The sequence below is a fragment of the Anolis carolinensis genome, chromosome 4, assembly GCF_035594765.1.
Source record: "Anolis carolinensis isolate JA03-04 chromosome 4, rAnoCar3.1.pri, whole genome shotgun sequence".
In the NCBI taxonomy this organism is placed as follows: Eukaryota; Metazoa; Chordata; class Lepidosauria; order Squamata; family Dactyloidae; genus Anolis; species Anolis carolinensis.
The window spans coordinates 188,260,635-188,282,562 of record NC_085844.1 but is presented as its reverse complement, the minus strand read 5'-3'; the positions used below and the strand labels follow the sequence as shown (position 1 = coordinate 188,282,562).

The 21,928-nt window shown below is 41.5% G+C and overlaps 1 protein-coding gene across 2 annotated transcripts in view; it reads left to right on the top strand.

Annotated features, from left to right (window-relative positions):
• The first annotated feature begins 989 nt into the window (after window positions 1-989).
• The window catches only part of slc6a17 (solute carrier family 6 member 17), a 52,094-nt gene continuing 31,155 nt past the window's right edge, over window positions 990-21,928 (top strand). The window contains exons 1-2 of one of the 2 annotated variants that reach the window (XM_003220190.4): window positions 990-1,393; window positions 19,073-19,481. In XM_003220190.4, the coding sequence (XP_003220238.1) occupies window positions 19,199-19,481 (283 nt within the window). In that variant the 5' untranslated portion in view covers window positions 990-1,393; window positions 19,073-19,198. Of the gene's footprint in view, window positions 1,394-1,462; window positions 2,110-19,072; window positions 19,482-21,928 lie in introns of those variants that run through there. The other variant, XM_062978394.1, reaches the window with a different exon arrangement.

Here is a 21,928-nt window from a genome sequence, read left to right as displayed (position 1 = left end):
TTTGCTGTTTGGACTTCAGTATAGGAGTATGCTTATGGACTTCAGTGAGTACAAGTATGCTTGAAGACTATGGACTATTGATTAAGAATGATACCCTGTGTACTCAACACGGAGAGAAACTACATCCTATTTATAACTGACCTTCAATAAGAAATGTGCCTGTAAGGTGAATTAATACAAGAAGTTTGTTAGTAAACAAGATATGTTATTTTTCAAAGAAGACAAGATCTCTGGTTGCATATTTTAAACACCAAGAGGTTTCAAGGGAATGTATATCTTTTGGGCAACTGCAATTTCAACTTGAAAGAAACAACCATCCTCTGCTAACCAAATATATATTTTTATAGTAGCATGTCTTTGTCCTTCAAAGACATGGTTCTTCAGTTTAACAGCTGAGTTACCAGTGTGCCATTACATGAATGCTTATGAATATCACTTGTTCAAAGGGTTGGCTTTTCTTGACTAGTGGTTTTCAAAAGGTGATCTCCACATATTCATGGAGATTCACATTTGCCAAAGGGATATGGCATCATTTTTTTCCATTTTCAATAAAGTTACGGATTGCCATTTATTTCCAAAGGGGTGAGTGCCCAGAGACTGGGTGTAGTTATTTCCAATAGCCCTTGAGTTCTCTTCCACCTCGAGGATTCTGTGATTCTTGGAAGGAGGCGTCCTGCTCTTCGCGGAGGCCAAAGCCAAGGGCCTCCGTGCGCTTCCGCTCGCAGCCGCCTTGCTCAGGGGCTCACTTTCCCCGCAGTGAGCCAGGCTGGTCTTTGGCCCACGCAGCATCAGGTGGCGCGGTCGGCCTTGGCCCCAGTCGTCCAGGCAGGCAGGCAGCGAGGCTCAGCCCTCCCCAGGGACCCCAGGGCTTGGTGCAGCCAACCCCTCAAGCCCCGCGCTTTGCCCCCTCCTCTCCCGTCACTGACGCGCATCCTTGGGCGAGTGACTCAAGCCCACGTCACGCGCGCCCAGCCAAAAAAGACGCGCTCGCCTTTCCCTCAGGAAGGGGTGGGAAAGGAGGGAAGACAGACAGACACACACACACACAGAGACGACGCTCCCAGGTGCGCTCGCGCTCTCCCTCCCTTCCTTCACGCGCCCGCGCTTTGGGCATTAGCAGCAGCAGCAGCAATCAGCACACGGCAGCACCGGCGCGCGCCACCGGCACGAGCCACCGGTGCAAAGTTGGGCGGGCGCGCGCGCGCGCGTTCAGCTCCTGCTCGAGCCAGCAAAAGGCACCAGGGCCGGCACCTGAAGGCAAGCGCGGAGGAGCGGGAGCGGCGGAGGGAAAAGGCACCCGGGAAAGAGGAAGAGGCGCCCCGGGCCAGGTTGCCTTCGCCTTCCGCAGCTGCAGGAGCCCTACCGGCGTCGTCCCGCTGAAGCCACCGCGCAGGTAAGCCTCTCAGGGCGCATCTATACCTTATGAACGGAACATACTTTTGGCAGCATTTCAACTGCCCTGGCTCAAGGCCATGGAGTCCTAGGAGCTCTTAAGCCGCCTTTGGCAAACTGCAAATCCCACCTTCCCCAGCATTGACCCCGGGCCCTGGCAGTGAAAGGAGGGGGGGGGGGGGCACACGGCATTCATGCCACGGTACGGAGGCCCCTTCCGCCCCCTCCGGCCCGACGGCGCTCTCCTGCCCCATCTGGCCTTCCCTCCGTTTCCCTCGAAACAGGTCAGGCCGCCTCCTCCGCGGAGAGAAGCTTCCGTTGCCAGGCGGGAACAGACACGGGGCTCGGGGGAGAAGGAGACATGGGCGAGCCGAGGGGACGGCGAGCCTCACCTGCAGCCTACAAATAACTGGCCCTTGGGGCGGAATTGAAGGGCCCGGGCCCTTGGAGGCAGGCAGGCAGGCAGGAAGGATAGGTAAGGATGAGTGGCTTGCCTCTGAAAGGGGGGAGAAGCCCGCCTTTGCCGCCTCACCAGGAAAGCAAGGTCCCAGGCCCTCCTCCCGCCATCGATGCCTCCTGGAGCCTGACCTTGATGGTAACATTGAGAGGAGAAGCAGCAGCCGCCGCGCCGCCCTCATGAATAATGGACGCGTGGAGCCCGATTCCCCGCTCCTTTGGCAGGCCCGCACCGCAGAGCCCTCGTTCGGGTGCACCGAGGTGGGCAGGGATGAGCTGCGCGCTGGGGTTTCCGCGATTTGGTTTTTGAGTTGCTGTGAGTTTTCCAGGCTGTGTGGCCATGTTCCAGAAGCATTTTCTCCTGACGTTTCGCCTGCATCTATGGCAGGCATCCTCAGAGGTTGTGAGGTCTGTTGGAAACTAGGCAAGTGGGCTTTTATATAAAAGATTCCCCCAGGCTGAAGGCAGCCAGGCTTTGAAGCTGAAAGCTGGCCAGTTGCAATTTTCACACTTGTCTCCAACAGAGAGAGTTCCTTCCCTCACCTGGACGTTCCACAGATCTATAACACCCCACTTGCCTAGTTTCCAACAGACCTCACAACCTCTGAGGATACCTGCCATAGATATGGGTAAAATGTCAGGAAAGAATGCTTCTGGAACATAGCCATACAGCCCAGAAAACTCCCAGCAACCCAGTGATTCTGGCCATGAAAGCCTTTGACAACAATTTGGTTTTTGTCTTTAAATTGGGTTTTGTCTTTAAACCTGATGATGAGTCCTAGGGGATCACTTCTATCCTGGGCAGAAGAAAAAAAATGGTATCTGTGTATTTTGGGATTTTTGAAAAAATAGTATTACACGTCTGCTAAATAAGTAATTCATTTCAAGGACATCGACATTTTAACTAGCAATGATTCATAGAGGATACAGTGAGTCCTTGGTTCACTTCTGGTGGGTACCAAAATCCAGGATGCTCAACTGGAGTTTTCTCAAATATTTTCATATCCATGGATATGGAAGGCTGACTGCACATCCAGGGCTTTAGCATGTATATGCCGACATTTATTTATTTATATTTATTTATTAAAAACTTTCCTGTTCAGACAGGCCTTTAGTGAAGAAAACTTATCTGGAGTGATAAGAAACATCATAAATGTTTATGGACTGGAACAAAGTGCAATATAATCTGAAATGATGCCACAAGAATGAGAATGTATATTGTTGTTGTTTTAAACTGTTTATTTTAAGATGTTTTAAACTTACTATTAATGTATTTGGACTGTTGTTTACATGATTTTAATATGTTGTAAGCCGCTTTGGGTCCCGTGAGGGAGAAAAATGGGATATAAATAAAGATTTATTATTATTATTTACTTAATTTTGTTATCCCACTATGTTGGGACTCAAGACAGCTAACAGCGAACAAATGCCTTTCAGTTTAAGAAACAGAGGTCAGAACTAACAGGGTGGTGTCCTAACTGCAGCATAAGTGCTTTTAAAAGGTCAGAACAGAGATCTCAGTATGTTCCTAGCTCAGAATTTTTTTTAAAAAAAAACCTTGGTGTGTGCATATGTGTGAAATTCCGTTAGCACTTCCACTTTAACCAAAATGAATTTAGGGCAAGATCTTAGGTTGCCTGCGAAGAAGGCAAAATGGCACCCTCACGCTCTTTCCATATTCAAAAGCCAACAGGCTGGCAGCTAAATATGATTTCTCTACTGGTGACAAGACAGCATCCTCCATATAACCCAATGGTACTACATTAATATAAAAGACAAGGGGCAGAATGGCACACACCGTTCGCTTCTCAGTCATACTGCATACTTTTCAGCATCTGCTTTGAGGAACCTGTCTCATTCTTTCTAAGGACAGTATCAGTCCTGTTCCATGATCTGATGTTTATCTCAGGTAGACATATAAACAGTGGGTATTTTAGTGCCCTATATGAAATATTTAAATTAGGATGGTTAAAAGTTACACTAGAGACAAAAGTGAATCCCATTCCATGGTGAATTGCCTTTCCTGAAGGCTTTCAGGAATAACTGTTCACATTTTAAATGTTTTGAAGGTCATGCAAACAGTTCAGAAATCAATCAAACCCAGTGGAAGTCTGTGTACATTCAGTTTTTTCAGCTTTTGGGGGGCAGTTTGAAAGGTCCATGAAGAGCCCTAGTACCTCAAATTTACCCCTGGATCCACTGCATTTGTCCACTCTGAATTAAATGGTACCCAGTCACTGCATCTGTCAAGACTTTTGGGGCTATTGGATCCTCCCCATGTCTCCCATTTGATGGCGTCCTTGCCATGCTTTGATGAGGTCTCTTTCACTGCCACTCCAGTTCCTGCAGCTGGGCCTGCTGGACAAGCTGTTTTCTGTTGTTTTCAATGTGTGCCAGGACATGTCCTGAGACCACTGTGTAGACACCCAGCCTAAGATGGAATTTCCCATTTCCTTCTACCAAGCCCATCATCCTCCATTCATGCTTTGTTGTGCTCAGGCATCAAAATACATGTGCAAGAATCCTATTGGTAATCCCAACTACAGCAGACCTACTGAATCGATTGTGAAGTGGTAAATCAATACCTATATACATTCCTTTGATTCAATGGGTCTGCTCTCATTTGGACAACTAGAGAACATGATGTAACAAAGCATAGCTTATCTGTTTCATCTGCTTTGCAGCAAAACTACTGTTCCTTCAGAGTGTGTCCTTAGTCATCCCTTTAGAACAGGGCAGGAGAAACTTATGGTCCTCTAGATGGTGTTAAACTCTATTTCCCATCAGCCTAGCCAGTTTGGCCAGCAGATGGTGCTGTGATGAGATTAATAATTTGTCACCATCTGGGGGACCCATGGTTTCTCACCCATGACTTAGAATCACCAAAAAGTAAAGCCAGCATGGTATGCAGCTTTATTTTCAAATGACATTTAATTCAACTGCTATTCACTATTATAAATTAATTCTTCTTTGTATACATATGAACTACATATTTTAAGGTTAAATGGATATGTCTGATTAGGCGCTGTTTTGCTGCATAGGCTAGATGGATCTTTCTAGTATGTGATTTTTGTTTAAGCTGCAAATAATACAGCCTTTTTGAAGGACCTCTCTATCCATCTTGATGTTCCCAAGGGAGTAATACAGTTTTTATGTGACTCGGGTTTCCTGTCTTCCAACTCATTTTCTGATGCTGATAGTTAATATGGACCATGAGACATGAAATCTAAAAATTCTGGGATCCCATTCTTAGGCAAATGAATTTGTCAAATGGCCTTGGACCAATCTCCAGTCTATGCCCTGCTTTGAAAATGATTAATTGTGACTAAACTCACAAGCTTTTGTCTCTGAGAATTAAGACTTGGGGTAGGAGAATGAGCTAGAAATGGTAAAGCACTTTTTATACAATTGGAAGTGCCTCGTGCATTATTAATCCTGCAGAATGCATTGCTGGTGGCCCCAGGAGTGGCATCAGCTGAGGTCCTGACATCATTTGGCAGAATTGTCTCTTCCTATCTGTCCCTCCCAACTTGTCCTTCCTCCTCAGGGGTAACATATTCCCTATTTGGTGGCTTCAAGCCTCTGCATCTCCCTTCATGTACCTTACTTTTCACAGCAGAATTGCTTTTGCTTGCATGGCAGCAATCCTATATCTGATAGGGAGACATTTATGCAGCAGGGTAGAATGAGAGAACAATTATCCCTGTAAGTAACTATGAGCAAGTATTGTGTGGTTGGACTAAACTCAATCCCCACTCAGCTATGGAAACCCAGTGTGTGACTTAGGGCAGGTTGTTGTGTTAGTAGATGGCAAACCTCATCTGAAGTGACTGGCTTGACCTTGAAGGAACTGAGGGCAGCAAAGGCCGACAGGAAGCTTTGGCGTGAGCTGGTCTATGAGGTCACGAAGAGTAGGAAGCGACTGAACAAATAAACAACAACAAAACCTCATCTGAAGATGCCTATCTAAGAAAATCATTTGATGGGGTCACCATAACTCACAGATTATTTGGAGGTACATGTCAACAAGAACAGTGAGTATGAGATGGATAATACTGGTTGGTCTGGCAGGTTGTGTCATCCTGTTTTCTACCACCTATCCCCCTTACTATTCAGAAAAGAACAAAAATCCTTCTAATTTTATAGAAAGGGTATTTTGTCCTTCTCTCCAAAGGCCTAGAAGCTGCCCCCTAATAGTAATAGAATTGATATGCTTTTTGTAGGCTTCTGGGAGTATAACTGTCCATTTTAGAGCATTTTTGTGATGGAGAAAGGCAGGCTCTGATGAGGTCTCTTAGGGATTCAATGAACTCTATGCACCCAACAGGTCATAGATATCACCACTGTAAAAATGTATAAAATAAAAGGCAAAGTTATGTTGGCCTACAACAAATTTTCCCATATCCACAGCTGCGTAATATTAAAATATCACAAATCGGGAGTGAGATAAACAAGAGAAAGTAAACAGTAGCTAACCATTAACATTTGAACATAATCCACAGTGATGATGCTGGGCAGTTCAGTATTAACTTTCAGTCCCCTTCTGCTGTTTTTCATAATGAAGCTGGTCTTGTGTTTTTCTATCAAAATGCCAATTTTCCCTATGACTCTTAAGTAGAAAAATGTAATCTTGTGAGTCACATTTAAGCCAGTCATATGACTAAAATCTTTCATGGATTTCAAATACAGGGTAATATTGTTAGAACTGTTGTCTGCTGCTCTGATAACAAACAAGGAATCAACAAGGACAGTATCAGATGCATTGACTTAATTCCTCACTTCGAGATTATTAATCTTTAAGTGGAATGTTTTTTTTCTCTCTCCCTCTCTCCTTCATAAAACAAAGCACAAGAGTATGAAAGCACTGGTTATGGAAGCAACTGAAAAGAAGTATTTCATTCCCTGACCCTCCTTGCTGAATACCCTAAGGCTATTAACTATTGACTATATAGCAAGAAATATACAGGGTGTCCCAAAAGTTCCCATACATAGGGAAACTGGGAAACTGGGAAACTGTAGTTAAATGTACCTTTATTTACAAAATATTTATTGCAAAATACTACAAAACTCTTCTAATATAAAATTATATATACAGTAGAGTCTTGCTTATCCAACATTCTGGATTATCCAACGAAGTCTGCCTTTTAGTAGTCAATTGTTTTTGTAATCAATGTTTTCAATACATTGCGATGTTTTGGTGCTAAATTTGTGAATACGGTAATTACTACAAATTGTTACCATGTATTTAACTGCTTTTCCTGTCAATTTGTTGTAAAACATGATGTTTTGGTGCTTACATTGTAAAATCATAATGTAATTTGATGTTTAATAGGCTTTTCCTTAATCCCTCCTTATTATCCAACATTTTTGCTTATCCAATGTTCTGCTGGCCCATTTATGTTGGATAAGCGAGACTCTGCTGTATAGGTGTATATATGTGTGTGTGTGTCTCTGTGTGTATACACACACACACACAACTTAAGATGAGTTTAATAATTTTCCTATGTATGAAGACTTTGTAAGTCTAGTTGTGTCTTCCCCAGAGTTGGACACAACTAGACTTCATGTCAGAGAAAACCTCTACCTTTACCTATGGAGAGTTTTGGGACATCCTATGTATTATACCTAGGAGGTTTGATTCCCATCCCACTCCACTGCTCATTTACAAGGCTGCTATTTAGGCTGTTATATTCCTCATTAATTTTAAATGCTCTTAATACTGTAAAGATACTGTAATTGGTTATCGACATCAGCATCATGTGTTGCACCTTTACTGTGTATAAGCTTCAAAAATATGTTATGCTCATAACAACTCTGTGAGTAGATTATTTCTATCCTTATTTTACAGATGGAGTTGGGACTGAAATATTAGTATAGGAATAGCCATTGAATCTATTATTAAGACATAGTTTGAGTTCAGACCTCAGGATTATCTGGACACTGGCCCACATTCACCATCCCTGCCATCTGTAGTGTGGAAACTCCCTCCCTGGGGCCAGATCTGACTCCTTGGAATCCCATTATGGCCTTTTGACATTGCCCAGAAGACCACACTTCTTTCCATGTGTTACCATCCAACCATCTCTTTATTTATACCCCATCTTTCCCCCAGACTGAAGGTGAGAATTAAAATGGACAGATACTCCTATTTACTAGTCTCACAGCTTTTGCACAGTTTTTCTAAAAGATTTGCTGGCATGCTTTTCCTCAGGCTTAGTTACTGATAGTAAGAGCTAAAGATTAAATATGCAGTAAAGCAGGCCCTCTGCTTTCGTAGAGGTTTTATGCAGGACTCCTGCAAAACTTGGAAAACTAAATTAAAATGTTGTTTTTTTTTACTTGAGAGAGCACCTCTCTAGGAATCCCTAGGTCCTCCAGCACAAGCTATGGTCAATTTCTAGCAGAAAAATAAAAATAATCTGTATCATGTTCTCTTATTCCCTGCTGTCTACATTAATGGTTTTTATAACACCACGAAATAGGAGCAAAATGGTGAACTCCATCCCTATCCTTCTAGGCTTGCAGTGGTTTTGGAGAAAAACATGCAGATAAAGCTAGCCACATCACAGATCACCTTTAGAAAGGTGGGAGCTGGAGACACTGTGGCTAATGCCAGTTATCTTCTTACTATTGCTTTACTTTGCACGGAAGCTCCTCACAATACTCATTTTACCTGGGGCCCCTAGGGTTTCATCTGGTAAATGGAAAAAATGTGGATGATCCTTTCTGCTTTCCAAGAAAGACTATCATTTCTAAATGGGATAATGAAACCTGAACTTTACAAGAAGGCTCGTAATAATACAAAGGTCTTTTCTCTATGCAATGAGCATAAATACTATTCAGAAATGCAAACTATTGAAGACACAAGTCAACAAGTTAAAAAAGGAAAACAAACATGAGTGCATCTAGTATGGCCATGGGGTGAAGCTAGGGAACTCTTGTTGCAATGATTCTGGGAAACCAAGTTTGCCTTACCTCCATAGATACATTTTTAGCTGATTGTAAATCCTCTGTACCTTGATTCCCACTGTTTGTTTAGCACATGCTAGCACACATTCTGTGATGAATCTTGACTTGAATTGCCCTTGTTGTGACCTCTCCCCACACACTCCTTTTGGTATATGAGTGGTTTTGAACAGGTGGGTGTATTTTCTGTAGATACATGAAGGAATAACATACACTTATCCTGTCTGGTATATTGTTTAAGAGCCTAGTTTAAATTATTTCATGTGGAGTGGAACTAGTGGGGCAGGGAGAAAGAAGGATTTGGGAGTAACACAAATTAAGAGAGATTTGCAGATCTGAAATGCTATAGATAGTTGGTCTACTTTGTTTTGGATCTGGCACCACCAGCAATAGGCAGAAAGAGCTATTGACTTTCCCATCCCATCTCTGATGTAGGTAACTTTATTATGAACAGAAATCTCAATTCTGCCATGAATTTACAGAGTGGCCTTTAGCCAAGATTCTATATGGGGAAGATTTTGTTGGAACTCTTGTCAATTTAATTATGTAGGGGGAATCAGGAAGGATAGATAGAGTAGGTGTGAAGCCCATAGGCACAATGGAGGGAGAAACATAAGTGAAAGAGGATGACAAAGTTTGATGGGAGTTATACAGAAACTCCAGGAGGAAGATCAGTCAGCTCAGTCGGGCTTTCTGAATACAGCTGTTTTGAACCTTGGAAATGGTATTCTTAACCGTAAGGTGTGTTGCCCAATACCACCAAAACATTTTATGACATTACATTTCACCTTAAGTAAATATCTGATTCAAAATAGTTGTGAATATGTTGGTATTACTGGAACTGAGTGATGGCAAAATGGACTTTTTAAAAAAGCTTCTGTGTGGCTTTTCCACTTGAACTCATTATCTGAAGTTCGATTTATGGCATTTTATGCATAATGAAAGGTAAAATCTTCACGTGTCCTTTTTAGGGATGTAGATTATTTTTATTAACTCTGTAGATCCTCTTCATATCTTGAAAATTGGGGTCAATGATGACTTTAAGAAATCAGTTTTGACATGCAGTTAGCAGAGGTGAGGAGGGCTATAGTAAAAGAGAGACAGAAATGGAGAGACAGGCATATGATATACAGCCAGCTGTGTTCATACTGCTGCATGAAGCGTATATGGTTTCAAAAGAAGAAAGCTATCCATTTCTCCCGTCTTTTTCATTACAATATGCTTCTCTAGGAAGAGAGCTCAGTCCCAAGAATTGCTCCCTGTACATCTGGCTACAATATGCAGGAATGCTGTCCTTGGTGCTGATTCTTCCTGCTGGAGCTGCCTGTTGTAGCAGCAAGTATCCTCTATGTGTTATTGGACTGTAACTTCCAGCCATTCCTCTGTCTTGACCAGGGGTCCCCAAACTTTTTAAATGGGGCCCACGGGCCGTAGTTTGAGGACCCCTGGTCTTGACCATACAGTATTGGATAAAATTTTGGGAGCTATATTCCAACAATATCAGCCAAACCATGAAATTCCTATCACTGTTGTAGCAAGACTTCAGCTGAGAAGCTACATCAGGGTTGCATAGTGTAAATCCTCTGCATGCAGAGTTACATCATGATTGCACTACATACAAGGATTGAATGAAAAATAATGTCTCCACCTTCGTTACTTGGGTTTGGATGGGAATATTTTAATAAATCAAATGCCAAAATAATCCTTGGAATGTGTTCTTTAACTATCACTATTCACTTTTCCACATAATCACCAGCCAATTGGATACATTTCTGCCAATGATGAACAAGTTTTCTGAAGCCATCACGGAAGAAGTTGATACTCTGTTTCTGCAACCAGCCTTTCACAGTACCCATCGTGCACAGATCTTCCGATAGCCAAGCAAAGCAATAATGTGACCCACACGTTCTTGTGAAATGCCGATTATGCTTGAAATTTCTCTCTGAGTGATATGACAATCGTCCTGAATCAATCTGTCAACCTTTTGCTTGTGAAACACTGTGGTTGCTGTCACAGGACGTCCAACTCTTTGTTTGTCACGCAAGTCAGATGTTCCCACTTCAACATCTTTAATCTTACTCACCCAACAACACACAGTACTCACACTATCACCATAAACAGCTTGCATTCTCTGATGAATCTCCTTTGGGGTGACACCTTCTTCTGTCAAGAATTCAAAGACTACACGTTGCTTACATCGCATTGACTGACCGTCTGCACAGGGTTCCATACTTTGCACTTTAATAACACAACCGTTCAATGCTAAGGCTTCCCACCAAATGGAACTGTACTGGAGAGTCTACTGAACAAGCCAGTACCTGCCGCATACCAGTACTGCCATCTGTTGGGGAGTTACGAAGGTGGAGGCATTACTTTTCATTCAACCCTCATAATTCCTGTGTTGTATGGCCATATTGCATGATGGATGTGCAACAAATTGGAACCCTGGAAGAGTACTACTATCATTTAGTAAGGAATAAACAGATGCACATCAGACAAGAATACAAACTTGTGCCACAATATTTCCACAATCTTGATTTAAATGTCCATGAAGTGCATTGGACAAAAATATCCAACTGTTTCTGTAGCAGAAGTTGCACATACATAAGACATCAACAGGATTCGAGTCAGTAGATTCTAATAAAATCTATATTATTTCACTGTGAATCTAGCTCTCTTTTGACAACCTCATGTAACTCTCACACACAAAAATTAAATGTTTCCATCTACTGTGAAGTTGCACATGGGGTGAGAAAAAGAAGATCCAATTCTGTCATTCAAGAGAAAGATCTCAACTTGCTGTTGCTAGAAAGTATAGAGCTGTATCTATCTGTTCATCTGTCTGTCCATCTGTACAATAAAGGCTGTTGCTATGTGAAATTGCTGTTTGTGATGTCACTGGATTGGCTGTTGCTAGGTGAAGTGACCCTTTGTGATATCGCTGGGAAAGAGAAGCGACATGTGTATGGCGGAAGGAAGGGAAAAGCCACAGGAGGGCCATGTTGCCATGGAGATATTGTGAGGTAGACCTTTTCAGAGCTGGAGAAGGGAGAAAGGGAAGGAGAAGGGAGGAAAGAAGGAAGAGAAAGAAAGAAAGAAATCGTAAAAATATGAGTGGAGGAAAGGAAGGAAGGAAGGAAGGAAGGAAGGAAGGAAGGAAGGAAGGAAGGAAGGAGAGAGAGAGAGAAATAGAGAGAGAGGGGGGGAGAGCAAGCAAGCAAAGAAGGAGCAGCAGCCCCTCCCACACCTGGGCATCACTGGGTATATATGCTAGTTGGTCAATAGTAATCCAAAGTATTACACAGCTTCATTTGTGAACTAGTGTATTTCTGTAGTAGAGTGGAGAACCTTTCCTCTCCAGATGACTTGGACTACACTGTTCTATAGACTTCTTGTAGATTGAATTGTAATTGCTCTACTTATATGAACATCAGGAATTACTAGAAGCTTATTATAAAGTTAAACTGTGTCTGAGTGTACATACGTATTACTTGAGAGTCATAGTTTTGCCTAGTAATGGTTGTGGAAACCAGCTGAGACATTAACTGTCTGTGAGCTTCTGAAAGACCTAGTGAATTGCCTGTGCGTTGACGAGGATTCATAGGGGAATTTAAATGCTTAACAATAAGATATGTTGGACTGTTTTGATTTTCCACCTCATTATTTCCTTCCTTTTGAGAACTCGCAGTTCACCCGTGCAGTTCCTGCTTCTATTAGAAATGCTATTTTAAGCTGTTGGTTGCTAAGATACTTTGTCAGTTCTTTGGGCTTGCTCTTTCGGTACTGTCTGAAAATGAGACATCCACTCAAATTAAGTAGTTTCCCAAATTAAATGGAATTTACAGTGGGGTTTAGATTGGTTTCTTAAAACTGTGCCATTCATTTTGTTCTCTGCAGCTTATAATTGTCACTCGAATAACGTCACCTTTAGAAAGTACCCTTAGCTGTAAAATTGTACACGTCAGGTATGATTATCACAGGATCAAAAAAAGTTTTTTTCAAAGGAAATATTAAATACATAAAACCTTAGTTCAACTTCCTAATGTCTGTGCTCCTGTTGCCTTAAAATGCAACCTATTAATTTGGGACGGCACTTCTATATTATCATATCAGTGATGGGGATGTGTTTCCACATAGACAAATGTATTTTTCTCAACTCACAGTATTCCAAAAAGACTAAGTTTCTATTTTGCAAGGAGTATTCCTACCTATAGAATAAATAAATATATATTACAAACAAAAGTAAGCTACAACTAATTGTTATTGACACTGCTGGTACAGATAAATGGGGTACAACATTCCCGTAACTTGGGAAGTCAGACTTGGCCATGGTAGTCCACGCTTTGGTTACATCCCAAATAGATGCACTCTATAAGGGATTGCCTTTGAAGACTGTTCAGAAGCTTCAAACGGTCCAACAAGCGGTAGCCAGATTACTCACTGCAGCGGCGTACAGGCAGCAAACAACCTCTTTGTTGTGTCATCTCCACTGGCTGCCAGTCTGCTACTGAGCACAATTCAAAGTGCTGGCTTTAGCCTATAAAGCCCTAAATGGTTCTGGCCCAGTTTACCTGTTCAAACGTATCTCCCCCTATGAGCTACCTTGGAGTTTAAGATGGTCTGAGGAATATAGATTGCTTGGATGAATCACATAGTCCCCCTGAAAGTGTTTGAAGACACGCAACAACTTGCAGTTTAGGTTTCATGCACTGGGATAAATACACTTCTATTGTGTAAATTGTGGGGCATTTTTTATCTTACCAAGTTTGAATATATTGAGAATTAAAAATAGGGATAATAATGTGATTTAGCATTAATTATACATTCACTTTATTTTCTGAATCCACTAAAAATTTCAGTCTGCTTATTTTTCTTAAATAGGACTAACCTATTGTACCAGTAGTATAAGCTATTATACCAGTAGTAAAATCAAAATTTTTTATCAACCTTGCTCAATTGTATCTGCATGGGATGGATAACTACTGAGGCCAATGCTATTTGATCATTTGTACACAGGCTTCTCGACAGTTCTGCCACAGCAAGAGGCTTATAGCATTTTGATAAAGTTTATTCAGCTCTGTTCTTATTTAGATATTTTGATTTGCTTACTCTACACTGTCTGGATTTTGAACTTGCCCCATGCAGCTTTTAGAGAAACTCTTTCTGGTGAGATAGTAGTGAGCTAAATCAAGAGAGGGTTGGTGTAGTTTAAAGCAGAGAGGCTGCCATGGTGTATGCAGTCAGTTCTGAAGCCCAGTTTGACATCTCTCAATAAAGATTAATAAAACTTCTCAGCATACTTAAGTGCAGATTCCCATTTTGGTCTATCAAGAGCATTTTCTGGACCAAGAAATGGTCATAGGATCTGTACTTTTGATGATAATCATGCTTGGCAATGCTTCAGAATGTCCTATCAAAAAGACAGGTCTGATTAAACTGTATCTATTTACACAGAATACTATTAAACTGATTTTCTAGCACTGAAGTGTCATCGGTGTCATGGGAACTAGATTATAGTATTTGTCTTTAGATGTATATTTGACCAGGCTTAGCAAAATGGTTATTGTAAGCTTTGCTAAAAGACCAAGTGATACTGTTGTTTTAAATGCCGAATGCGGGAACTCTAATACATGTTGAGATTAAGTGATTTCATACATTTAAATAAAATCTTTTGGGACAGCAGTCAAAGGAGAAGAAATGTTGTACATTTTAAAACTTGCATTTCCATCTCTTGCCTTTGTAAGCGGATCCTATGTGCATAATCTCACTCCCTGTAGGGCCAAATGAGCTAAAACCCATGAGGGTTTCTGAACTACATCATGGACCTCATTGTAAACTGACTAGGGTGAGAAAGAAGCAGTTGACACTTTGGTCTGGTTAAACAACACTCTTCTAATAGTCTTTTCTTTAACATCTTTTTAAAATTCCAAAGCATCTTATCCAAATCAAGGCAGGTTAACATAATAGATGTTAAGCAAGAAGAAGTAAAATAATAGTGTTAGAAAAAAGAATTCCTTGTCCTCTCACCCACACAATTGCCAAACCAACAAACATTTGCTGTTCTGTGGCTTCTATAGCAATGGAATTTTGTAGTTTATGTATAATTTTAGTATGCATTTATATAACACCATGTAACAAAATTTGGGGCAAAAAATCTGGTCTTGGTTTGAAAATATTATTTCTTGTTTAACTGTGCAGTACTTATTTTAAAAACAGTTGTTATAATCCAGAAACTTTGTTTTCATGGCTGCCACACATTATGTTGAATTGGTTGAGACTCTAAGATATTCATTGAAAAACTATAGCAAAATGTGCTGTAGGATGACCTACAAAAACAAAGTTTTTGCAGTTTAATAATTTTTTTCCATGTCTTTATTATAGAACCAATTAGGAAAGGACACGTATAATTCAGGAACAAAAATTGTGTTACATAGTGTAGCAGTTACAAATTTTGGGAAGCTACTCCCTGTGATGGTACTGTTTCTGTGAATGAAACTGTGATCTTCTGCTTGCTTACCCATGCAAGTTACTCCTGTGTAAACTTGCACAGAAGTGTACTGTAAAGGTCACTTTGCAACTAAAAGCAGGTGTTTATTAACCTCATGTCGTATTTAGTTATAGTTGCCCTAGTTAAGACACCAAGGTCTTGTATGAATTAGTACCACATAAGTTTAAATCCCAGGACCATGTTAGTTTGACATGTGCTAGGGGAATATTTTTCTTGTTTACATCAGTTTCTAACTCTATAAAATTCATCTTTAATGATCATGTGTTAGTATATTTTGCTTTAAGAGTGCCCTGAGACATAAAAATGTACGTGGAAAGACCACTTGGGCCATCTAGTCCAACCCCCTGCCAATTACTTAATGTCTGATATTATCAGAATAACAGTAATTGTACATTGAGTAGTTTTGCTTCTACTGTTGATTAGATGGCACAATTGAAGGGAGAATTGTAAAGTACAGCTACTCTCAGTGAACTCAGTCCCACTCTGCTCTTTTTAAAATAAGCCTATGATGCATAAACAAATTCACACCATACTCTATGCCAGTTAAGTTACTGTCAATGGTTTCTCTGGATTCTATATTCAGAAATATTATAGCAAATGTGAATCTGCACTGTTCTGTGGTTCAAGAGTGTAAAGTGATCCTGAATATGTGCCAAGTTATATGTAGGCCAAGGTGACACATGATGCTTTGCACAGTTCAGGGATGGGGAACTGTGACCTTCCAAATGTTGTTGGACTATGACTCCCATAATATCTCACCATTGAATATTCTGTATAGAGTTAATGGGAGTTGCATTGCAACAATGTCTGAAGGGCAACACATTCACCATCAATGCCATAACCTTTTATCATTGCCTATGTCTTCTGGCCAGTTCCTACATATCTCCATCTTGGTAAGCATGGAGTTTCTATTCACTATGGGGCAAGCCTTATATATTCAAGAACCTGAATTACTCTTAGTGGTTGCTTCTCAGCTCCAGGGATTCTTGGAAGAAACCAATTTTCTAGACCAATAATAGTCTGGTTTCAGGCCTGAGCACAGTACCGAGATGGCTTTGGTCACCTTGGTGGATGACCTCTGCAGAGAGCTGGATAGGGAGAGTGTGTCCCTACTGGTCCTCTTGGACATTTCAGCAGCTTTCGATACCATCGACCATGGTATCCTTCTGGGTTGGCTCTCCGTGATGGGTCTTGGTGGTAGTGCTCTGCAGTGGCTCTGATCCTTCCTGGAGGGCCGTTCCCAGTCGGTGAAGCTGGGTGACACCTGCTCGGACCCTTGGCCATTGACCTGTGGGGTCCTGCAAGGTACTATTTTGGCCCCCATGCTTTTTAACATCTACATGAAACTGATGGGCAAGGTCATCCAAAGTTTTGGAGTTCGGTGCCATCTCTACGCAAATGACACTCAACTCTACTACACTTTTCCACCTAAATCCAAGGAAGCCCCTTGGATATTGGGCCAGCCACTGGCTGCTGTGATGGGCTGGATGAGGGTGAACAAGCTGAAGCTCAATTCTGACAAGAGAGAGATCCTCCAGGTCAGTTGTATGTCATATCGGGGTATAGGGTGGCAACTTGTGCTCAACGGGGTTACACTCCCCCTGAAGACACAGGTCCTCAGTCTGGGGGTCCTCCTGGACTCAACACTGACACTTGATGTGCAGTTGTTGGTGGTGGTCGGGAGGGCCTTTGCACAATTAAAACTTGTGCACCAGCTGCAACCATACCTTGTGAAGTCTGACTTGGCCACATTGGTCCATGCCCTCGTTACCTCTAGATTGGACTATTGCAATGCACTCTACGTGGGGCTGCTCTTGAAGATGGCCCGGAAACTACAACTGGTTTAGCAATTGGCGGACAGACTACTAACTTGAGCAAATTAAAGGGAGCAGTCAACCCCCCTGTTTAGGGAGCTCCATTGGCTGCCAATCATTTTCCAGTCCCAATTCAAGGTGCAGGTTATCTCCTAAAAAGCCCTGAACGGTTTGGGACCCGCCTACCTTCATGACCACATTTCCCCCATCAACCTGCATGATCTCTCCGATCTCTAAGGAGGCTCTTCTCTCTCCCCTCCTCCATCACAAGTGGTCCTTGTTGGGACGAGGGAGAGGGTCTTTTCCGTAGTGGCCTCCCGGCTTTGGAATTCCTTTCCCAGGGAGATTAGGCAAGCACCCACCCTGTCAGTGTTTAGAAAGGAGTTAAAAACCTGGCTCTTCCAGTGCGCCTTTGAATAATTAGTCTCCCACAACAAAACCCTATTTAAACGAAATCACTATATTTTGCACTTTATTCTGCTCCTTGTTGGAAGTAACCTGTTTTCCTACCCCCCCCCCTCAACTCTCTCAGAGAATGTTTTAGAACTTTGTCCACTTATGCTCCCAAATGACATTACAATACATATCTTCGTACTTTTGTCTAGACTGCCATCCCTTTTATTCACTTTGTTACTGAATGGTGGTCTTTGCATTTTATCATTTTATTATTTTACTGTTTTCTGTTGTATTATATTGCATTACTATGGTTTTAATGTGTTCTTATCTGCTTGAAGATGTTGTTTACATGCATTTTATTTTGTTCTTTGGGGCTTGGCCCCATGTTAGCCGCCCTGAGGCCCTCCAAGGAGATGAAGGCAAGATAGAAAATTAAAGTATTATTATTATTATTATTAGTAGTAGTAGTAGTAGTAGTATATAGTTCAGACTGTGATCATGAAACTGTATGACAGAAAGCTTACAAAATGAAAAATCAGGTTCAAGCAATGTAAACTGGAGGTGTTTCACTGATGTTAGTGTGGTAAAGTAAAGATTTCTCCTGACATCAAGTTCAGTCGTGTCCAACTGTGGGGGTTGGTGGTCATCTGTATTTCTGTGTCCGTAGATGCCTCCAAGGTCATGTGGCTAGCATGACTGCATGGAGCTTCCTTACTTTCTCACTGGAGTGATACCTATTGATCTACTCACATTTGCATGTTTTTGAACTAGTTTGCCAGAAGCTGGGGCTAACAGCAGGAGCTCACCCCGCTCCTCGGATTCGAACCATTGACCTTTCAGACAGAAAGTTCAGCAGATCAGTGGTTTAATCCACTGCACCACTGGGGGCTCCCATGTTAGTGGGATAGTGCCAGACTATATGAGCTAAGGACCTCTATTGAGAGACTGCAGTTTATGAATGAAGAAGAGGCATAGTAATCGATGGCCTCACAAGCAATGCCAAATGTTCTACAGATACTATCTTTTGTAAAACTGTCACAGACAATTTAACAGAAGATTGCTGGCCATCCCAGTTACTTATATAATGTCAGCAATGAAGAGATAAGCTTGATATTTGCTGTTCCCTTAGAAAAACTGCCAAAGCATATGCCTTTTTAATGCCACCATATTTTAAGCTAAATAGCTTCTGACACATTTTTGGCATGCAATAAATGTGAAGCAAGTTATTATAGTAAGTGAATGCCAATCCCTAAGCTTCCATAGATTCAAAACAATAAGAAAAGGAGAGGATTAAAGGCACTGGATAGTGAATCTCTAAGTGATTGAACTTTATTAGCAAAGCCTCGAATCTTTCAGTCAACTTGACCAGTAAATGCTGAGGTCTGCAAGGATTTGAAATGTTTAACTAATAACCATTCTTCATTATGTGTGTTTGTTGTAGACAGTGAAATGCACGGACATGTGTATTTCAGCAGAGAAGAAAGTAGAGAAATCTCATGTATTTTTACATTTTTATTCTGTTTGCTTTCTTGTTCCACAGGTCTCACAGATGACCAACTTCTGAAGTCCATTCTCAAAATCCAGCACCTGTTTTGAAATATACTGCCTCCATCTTGCTTCTACCACTTTCATCATATAATTGGAGAGGTTGAGCTAGACAGTCCCAATGCCTAAGAGCAGCAAAGTGACCCAGCGGGAACAAAGCAATGAACCTGTCACAGAATCAGTGGCTGATCTACTGGCCCTTGAGGAACCTGTGGACTATAGGCACAGTGTCCTAAATGTGGCTGGAGAAAACTGGAGCAAACAGCAGCCAGATGTGGAGGAGCCTGTTGAGGACAGGCCAGCATGGAACAACAAGCTTCAGTACATTTTGGCTCAGATTGGCTACTCAGTGGGACTGGGGAATGTATGGCGGTTTCCATATTTGTGTCAAAAAAATGGTGGAGGTAAGTAGACAAGGAATAAAACATGATGAGCAAACTAAAAGACATTTGTTTATGGACATAATGTAGAAGAAGGGAGCATAGGTTTGAAAGCTGTAAATTATCCCTTATCTATCAGAACAGAGTTTGGAAAATTTACTTCTTTGGATGTCAGTTGCAAGAATCCTCTAAGCCAGTGGTTTTCAACCTGTGGGTCTCCAGGTGTTTTGTTTTACCAGCTGTTAGGATTTCTGGAAGTTGACAGCCAAAACATCTGGGGACCCACAGGTTGAGAACCATTACTCTAAGCAACACAGCCATGCCAACAGAAGGCTTCTGGGTTTTGTCCAAAAATGTACATTTTCCAAGCTCGGAATCAGACCATACATATATACCAAGTTAAACTACTGACTGGCAGTGGCTATCCAGCTTTTCAGATAACCAAATATTCAAACCCATTGTTGGGTTTTTCTTGTCATTCATTTGTATGATCATGAGGGCTGATTGAACAGAAAGTGTTTAATAGCTGCTCTGAACCAAACTCTTCTTGTATTTCTATATCAAATCATTACTTTAGTAGATTAATTTGTGGTCCCTTTACACCCAGGCCTCTTCCACACAGCTGAATAAAATCCCACATTATCTGATTATATGGCAGCGTGGACTCAGATAACCCAGTTCAAAGCAGATATTGTGGGATTTTCTGTCTTGATATTCTGAGTTATTCTCTGTGGAAGGGCCCTTAGACAATAAATGTTCCCCTTCCTATCATTGTATGCAAATACTGCTCACTTGGTTGATTGCTAGTTACTTGATAAAGATACCAACTTGTGATAGTAAAGTATTGCTGAATTAGCCTGGCAGCATTTCTTATTTATAGTAGATTTTAGCCAAGTATTTTCTTTGATCATACATACAGATCCATGGCTAAAGCAAATAAGATTATAGAAATGTGCCTTACTATTACAGTTAGCCTTCGGTAGCTTGTTCAGTTAGAATAATAGAATCATAGAATAGAGTTGGAAAAGTACGCTATGCATTAGTACTGAAGGCTGTTAATTTATTTCAAAAATAAATTAGTAGGTTAAAGGTAAAGGTTTCCCCTAACATTAAGTCCGGTTGTGTCCTGCTCTGGGGGTTGGTGCTCATCTCCATTTCTAAGTCGAAGAGCCGGCGTTGTCCATTGACACCTCCAAGGTCATGTGGCTGGCATGACTGCATGGAGCGCCATTACCTTCCCACCGGAGTGGTACCTATTGATCTACTCACATTTGCATGTTTTCGAACTGCTAGGTTGGCAGAAGCTGGGGTTAACAGCAGGTGCTCACTGCGCTCCCCGGACTTTGAACCTGCAACCTTTCGATCCTCAAGTACAGCAGCTCAGCACTTTAACACACTGCGCCAACAGGAAAAACATGTGATTAAAAATGAAGTCTCTGAGGCCCCTCCTACACTGCCATATAAAATCCAGATTATTTGCTTTGAACTGGATTATATGTCAGTGTAGTCTCATATAACCCAATTCAAAGCAGACAATGTGGATTATCTACTTTGATAATCTGGATTATATAGTAATGTGGAAGTGGCCTGAGATACAGGGACCAGGAGTAAGGATGGAGAGTTGAAAGTGAGTACTAATATTTATTGGCTGAGAATTACTGGAAAAATACAAACAGAAACTGGGTTTCAGATTGGGAAATTTTATTCTCCTCTTATTTTAGCATGCTTTACAATCAAGATACATCTAAGAGGCTTTTAGAGGGTACCGTAGTATCACTGATTTGCTTCTTTTTCTGCATTACAGCAGGTTGTTTAGTGAATAAACCCTGTGGCTGAGATCTTGGATTCCATGATTTCTCTTTCATATCTGAGCATATGTTCCCTTGGCTGTTTTCTCTAACCTATTTGCATGAAAGTCCACTGGCAGTGCTAGTGCCAGTGTTTCCTGGATCATTTTCAAGTGACTTGTGTCTCTTTGGTATAGATGCTATTTTTGTGGCATAGTTTCTGACCATTATGAGCAGAAATGGGCCTGCTCATCTAACCCATTTGGAGATCAGGTGACTCAGCATTTGGAGTGTGAGCTATTTTTGTATCACAGTTTCCATTCCTTTAATGGCTGCAAAGCAGGCCAACAGATCAATGTGTGACATCTTGCCAACCATGATGGTGCATTGTTGGGAGAAAGATGTCAAATTAGAATTAAAATTGCAGGAGCTTTTTCAGGGAAAACTGGCTGAGGAACTCTAAGATTTGTAGTTCAACCCCGCTTCCCTTTCCATGGTCTGGTCAACTTTCTTTGTGTGTCTATCTGTCTTCACGTTGCCTGCTGACTTCTGGTAACTCCATGGTTTTCATAGGGTTTTCTTAGATAAGGAATATTCAGTGAAGGTTTTGACAGTTCTTTCCTCTAAATATATATTCCTTGGTGGTACTGACCCTTATCTTCCAAGATAAGATAGGATCTTGTG